This window comes from Octopus bimaculoides, chromosome 22 (assembly GCF_001194135.2).
Source record: "Octopus bimaculoides isolate UCB-OBI-ISO-001 chromosome 22, ASM119413v2, whole genome shotgun sequence".
Taxonomy (NCBI): domain Eukaryota; kingdom Metazoa; phylum Mollusca; class Cephalopoda; order Octopoda; family Octopodidae; genus Octopus; species Octopus bimaculoides.
The window spans coordinates 15605336-15611773 of record NC_069002.1 but is presented as its reverse complement, the minus strand read 5'-3'; the positions used below and the strand labels follow the sequence as shown (position 1 = coordinate 15611773).

General features: G+C 36.3%; 1 protein-coding gene across 9 annotated transcripts in view; it reads right to left on the bottom strand.

Moving 5' to 3' along the window:
* Positions 1-648: 648 nt before the first annotated feature.
* LOC106873049 (BTB/POZ domain-containing protein 17) overlaps positions 649-6438 on the bottom strand; it is a 52382-nt gene continuing 46592 nt past the window's right edge. For all 9 annotated transcript variants that reach the window (XM_052975874.1, XM_014920258.2, XM_014920259.2 and 6 more), the window contains one exon: positions 649-4750. In XM_052975874.1, the coding sequence (XP_052831834.1) occupies positions 3655-4750 (1096 nt within the window). In that variant the 3' untranslated portion in view covers positions 649-3654. The remainder of the gene's footprint in view (positions 4751-6438) is intronic.

Here is a 6438-nt window from a genome sequence, read left to right as displayed (position 1 = left end):
CTGCCAAGAAAAGAGGGAGGCTGTGGACTTCTACAGCTGGAATTAACAATGAAGGTAGCCACAATTGGCCTAGACACTTATCTGAAAAACTCTGAGGACTGGATGCTAAAAGCATCTTACTCAGTAAGAAAACAGGCAAAGGAATATCTAAGTGAATTCCAATTACAACAAATTCAAGAATTAGACGAACACCCGCAGAAAAAGTTAAGCGCTTGAAAACATTATGTACAAATCCAAATATATGGTACCCTAGGTATAACACCTACATGAACTTCTAACTTGTTGTCTCTTGAGGTCTCTGGGTGAGACTTAGATCCAACTTGTACAAATGCAAAGCAAAAGTCAAACATAAAATCATCATCATCATCGTCGTTTAAGGTCCGCTTTCCATGCTAGTATGGGTTAAACGATTTGACTGAGGACTGGTGAAACAATAATAATAATTATCCTTTCTACTATAGGCACAAGACCTGAAATTTTGGGGGAGGGGACTAGTTGATTACATCGCCCCCAGTGTTTAACTGGTAACTAATTTATTGATTCTGAAAGGATGAAAGGCAAAGTCGACCTCAGCAGAATTTGAACTCAGAACGTAGCAACGGGCAAAATACTACTAAGCATTTCACTCGGTGTGCTAATGATTCTGCCAGCCTGCGGCCTTTTTTTCTTTTTTTTTTTTTGAAGGACAATTTGAAATGAAGTGTTTTGCTCAAGAACACAACACATTGTCCAGTCCAGGAATTGAAACCACAATCTTAGAACCATGAGTCTAACAACCTAACCACTAGGCCTTGTGCCCCGACTAATAATGATGATGATGATGGACTCTCCCACCGAAGACAAAATATGAGCATTCACCTTTTGCCGAATGACCTGCACAAATGATTTGTTTAGAGTGATCAAATGTTCATGCCCACACATCAGTTCACTCTCTTCATCAAACCGATGTTGTCTGAACAGGTGCATCAGGTGTCAAAATGATTGCAGAGCAACATGAAATGCGTTGCTCAAGAACACAACGCATCACCTGGTCTAGGAATTGAAATCATGATTACTAGATCATGAGTGCAACACTCTAACCACTAAGCCATTTGCCCTCACCAATAATAACTGTTGTTGTTGATGTTCTAGGTTTAGGCTCAAAGCCAGCAATTTTGAGTGGGAAAAGGGAGTGATTTGTCAATAGTCACTTCTCAAAATGATTTCCCACTTTTGCTGAAGGTTATATAAGTTTGTTGTTGGGAGGGGAACAATCAATTAACCCTTTGGTGTTTAAGTCGGCCATATCCGGCCCAAATGTTCTACGTTTTATATTCAAACTGGCCATATCTAGCCTCTCACACCTAACCTACATTGATATTCTAAGAATAAACTATCTCACCATCGAAATTTCAAAGCTGTAAGATAATGTATGATTAATTCAAAACAATTTGAGTGAAAAAAGTATTATATTTAACAAATTAATCTGAAGACTAAAGGGTTAAATAAATACCAGTGAAGGTAAAACCCCCCCTTTTTATTAACTCCAGAACAAAAAAGCAAAGCAGACCTCTGTGTGATTTGATCTCAGAGTGTAGAGGTAAGGAGGGAATAACAATGACTACAATAAGGCAATACTTTACCATCTTTGACTTCTCTGCCTCTTTGAACAAAATTACTAATACTACTTATAATAATAGTAATAAAATACTACTACTACCACTACTACTACTACTTTTAAAAATAATTGTAATAGATTAATCATTTTCTAATATAGACACAAAGCTATAAATATTGGTTGAGGGGTAGGTATAGTCAAACAAATACATAAGGTGGGCCATATGACCCAGAAATGGATGATAGCAACATTTGTATGTTTTTAGGGAATTTAATTATGACATCGTGAGTGCAAGACACCAAGAACAAGGAAGCTATTGAACCAGTATACTATAGGCTGCATTAGCACTTTTTTGTATCATAATTTGAATATTGATAGTTATCGCCAAGCCAGCATGGCAGTCCAAAAAATAGGACGAATGCTGCCGTTGATTAGCTCCAAGAGGCCATCACCTCTCTAGTTAGCTATGTGACACACGAACCTTTGTCCTTTATAACCTTCAAACAGGGGAGGTCAGCCGCTTCCCCTTGCTGGTCTGGCATCTACAGACTAGTTTCTGGGTGTTGCCCCTTATCAATGCAGAGCAGCCGAACCCAGCAGGCGTCGCTACTGACCGTCTGTACGAAGGATTATTTACCTAAATTCAGTGGAATACATCCACTGGTTTTCAGAAATAGAGATATTAATATTTCTAAGTCTCTCTAAAGGAGACTACGGCAGCGGTACTGGATATTAATAGTTATTGATTTTCTTTTGGTGACAGACATTGGATGTGCCATGGATGACATAAAAAGAAAATACTCTAAGCAAAGGCAGAATATGTTGGCCATCACTATTTTAGATAAACCTCCAAAATGTGATTGATACTTCTTTTTTGATTCCAGGAGGATGTAAAAGATAAAGTTGACCTCAGCAGGATTTGAACTCAGATTGTAAAGTGAGCAAACGAGATGTAGCAGAGCATTTTGTCCAGTGTGTTGCTGATTTTTCCACCTCTTATTTCTTTACTGCCCACAAGGGGCTACACACAGAGGGAACAAACAAGGACAGACAAACGGATTAAGTCGATTATATCGACCCCAGTGCGTAACTTGTACTTATTTAATCGACCCCGAAAGGATGAAAGGCAAAGTCGACCTCGGCGGAATTTGAACTCAGAATGTAACGGCAGACGAAATACCGCTAAGCATTTCGCCCAGCGTGCTAACGTTTCTGCCAGCTCACCACCTCTACTGCCTCACTGCTGATAGAAGCCTTTCAAGCATTGCCACAAAGTCAAATACTTGTAAAGGAGGGAGACAGTCAACTGAATTTTTTTTCCTTATATTATTGGTGTTTCTTTTAATTTGTTTTTATCAATCTCGGAAGGTTAAAACGAGTCAAATTTGACAGGGTTGGGGTTCAGCATTTAAATAATGTAAGGTACTTTGTTTAACATTTTATAGTTTCTGCCACTCAGTCAACCTAATAATAAAAATAACAAGCAGTTTCATGAAACGCAAGAATTATTTGCATCTTTCACACAGAATCATGAAAAAAAAAAAAAATGGTGACTTCATTCAGATTAAATAAAATTACAAAAGAAGGATTATCTTAATATTTTTTTCTACAAAATCTGTTTTATGACAAAAGAGCAGGTTTAACTTTGATAAATATCAATTCATATCTACACTGAAAATGAATATTTTTGTTTTTAAATCTGAATTTTAAAAGAAATCATATGAAAAATGTTTTTCACAGCCAAGAGGAGATATGAAAAAAAAAAAAAAAAAAAAAATCTCCCTTTATTTTGTTTCAATTATTTAGTTTGTATATGTGTGTATGTATGTATATGTGTGTGTGTGTGTATATATATATGTGTGTATGTATGTATGTATATGTGTGTGTGTGTATATATATATATATATGTATGCATGCATGCATACATACATACACATATATATGCATATATGTAAACACACATAGATATATATATATGCAAACACATACACACATACACGCGTTATTCTGTCACAATATATGAAAGGTATCTCAGCAAAGCATAGGCAAATGTATCTCTAGTTATTAAAATTCTGTGAGGTTTGTATAACCTTCTGTACTTTTATAAAAATACTTCCTACTAAATTTCCATCGATGAGATACACAGAATCTTTTTGCGTCAACAATTTCAAAGGTATTACATTCTCAACAACAGCCCCACAGCTATCTCGACTAAATGTGTGGGCACCATGGTAGGTGTACACAACATATTCCAAGTCTTTCTTTTTACCATAGAATACAATTGTGAACTCTACTTTAAGGGCCAGATCTGGTGTCACCGTACAGTCTATGTTCATCATGGTCATATCTGTCTGACGACCAAGATAACGTCCATATAAAGAATATGCACTGAAATAGCCCTTTGAGAAGAATTCCACACGGAAAGTAAATTTCTTAACAACTGTTCGGGAGGGAGCAGCATAAACAATTGGTACATCAAACATCGCATCGATTTTGCTGTTAATTTTGGTTACTTCCCGGTACTTCTGAAGACCAATTTTGCAACAAATAGAATATGAGTCATCCGTGTAATTTCGGTAAGGTTCCTTGCCAATATCAGTAAGAACATCAGACGAAAGTGAATGATAGCGATAAGCTGCATTTAATGGTGGACTGAAAATGTCTGGGTTATTATGACACAAATTGGAAGACTCAATGTCCAAGAGTTGGCGTGGTGTCATCATACTAAAGCGTAACAGCGGAATTATTTTTGCCAAATTATCTTCAGTTTTTTCTAGTCGGCTTTCAGAAACCACCAGCCATTTCTCAACCTCCTTCCAGAGAGCAGCTTCACTGCTAACAAGAAGCTCAGAGTTTTTCAAGAACTCTTCAACTTCAGAGTCAGAAACGTCCAGCCAATCAGCTGTGCGAAGAATAAGGTCAAAGTTTGATGTGATGAATTTCAAGCAGTTGGCTGCCAACTCATCCTGGTTAGTCATTTTGGCATACTGGTACCACGTCAGTGTCCTGTTAGTGTCTGGTGATTCCACAATGTGTCGCAGCATATAATCTACACAAGATTTACGTAAACTAGACAGAGAGTATTTATCCGCAAGTAAGAGTATTGGAAGAGTCGTGTCTGTTGTAAGTTCTACTTTGCCGCAATATATATACCTGAAAAACATGAAAAATAAAAGAGATGATAAAACTAAACCGAAACATATCAATGACAATAACAGCAACATCATCAACGAGGAAACAGAGGTGGGAAACCTCTTAATCAAAGATAAAATCTTGCCGGCATATGAATAAAAAGTATGGTGACTTATTGCACTGTTGTGATGAAGTTCTCAGGAAAAGGAAATGGTGCATGCTGAAAAGTTTCTATCTATATAATATGAAATGAAATTATTCTTAGATTTTAGAGGGATTAAATTACCAAACAAGGTTATGTGATTTTGTATATTTGATCAATAATTACAAGTTACTTAAACAGTTTAAGGCCAGTGGATTGAAGGAAAAAAATCAGCAAAGATCGTTTAACTGAAGCAAATGTTGGTTTAAGAAAGCCAAGAACATCCTGTGTTTTTTTTTCTCTTCAGGTACACTATTCTCTGGATTACATTATCCAATGTTGGGATAAGGTTTCCAGGAGATTTGGTTGATATTTCTGCAAGATCAATGATCATATAGTGGATATCTTATTAGTCTGCACTTTATTAGTAAGACAACAAACTTTGAATCATATAGTATCTTGAAGATGATAAAGTATGAGATATAGCAATAGAATAAAGATAACTTAACGGAAAAAGACAAAGATTAGGAAATAATGATGATATTCACAAAACACCACAGATATTTAGGAAGGGTAATAATCTATTATAATCAATTATATCATCACCAGAAGCATAAAGACAAAATCAATTGATATGGGATTTGAATACAAAGCATAAATAGATATAACTAAATGATGCAGGACGTTGTGCCTACTGTTCTACTGAGTCTGCAATTAACAGCCCAGTAAGAATAATAATAATGATATATATATATTTTCTAGAATGCTCTTCTATCTATCAGGTAGACTTGCAAGGCCCCACTTCCAAAATTCACTTGTCCGTGACAAAAAATACTCATCCAGTATTGTTCTGACCTCATCTACAGAATTCATGTTTTTTCCATCCAAACAATTTTGAAGACAGCAGAATAAATGATAATCAGATGGAGCAATGTGCAGCAAATATAGTGGGCAAGGCATAGTTTCTCATTCAAACTGCTCCAGCCTTTAGAATGTTATCCTTGCTGTATGTGGCCAAACATTATCCTCATGGAAGAACACCTTTTGTCTTGAAACCAAAGATAGTCATTTTTGTTCCAGTTCTGACTTGAAAGACTGGTTGAATGACCAAATCCAAGCTTCTCTGCTAGCTTCTCAACAGTTATGATGGGATTTTGTTCCACCAGGGTTTGCAGAATGTATTCGTCAACCTCTACAGGTCTTCCAGGATGAGGCTTGTCTTCTAGGCCGTAGTTTCTGGCTTGGATTTTCTGGAACCACTGTTGACACTGGTTTATGCTTATTGTCCGATCCCCATATACTGCATTAATATTCCTTGCCTTTTCCGTTATGTTGATGCCTTTATTGAACTCATAAAGCAAAATATGCTGAATATGCTCCTTTGTCACTTCCATTATAGCTTTGAAAAAGTAACTGTTAAAATCGAACTGCACTAGGAATAAGGACAAGGTAAATTTACCACCTGCTTTTATAGCAAGTTGATGCAGGTAGTTTTATCCTGTCCCCCTCCGACTTTTAGTCCATGCAATTGAAAAAACATTGTATATATATATATATATATATATAT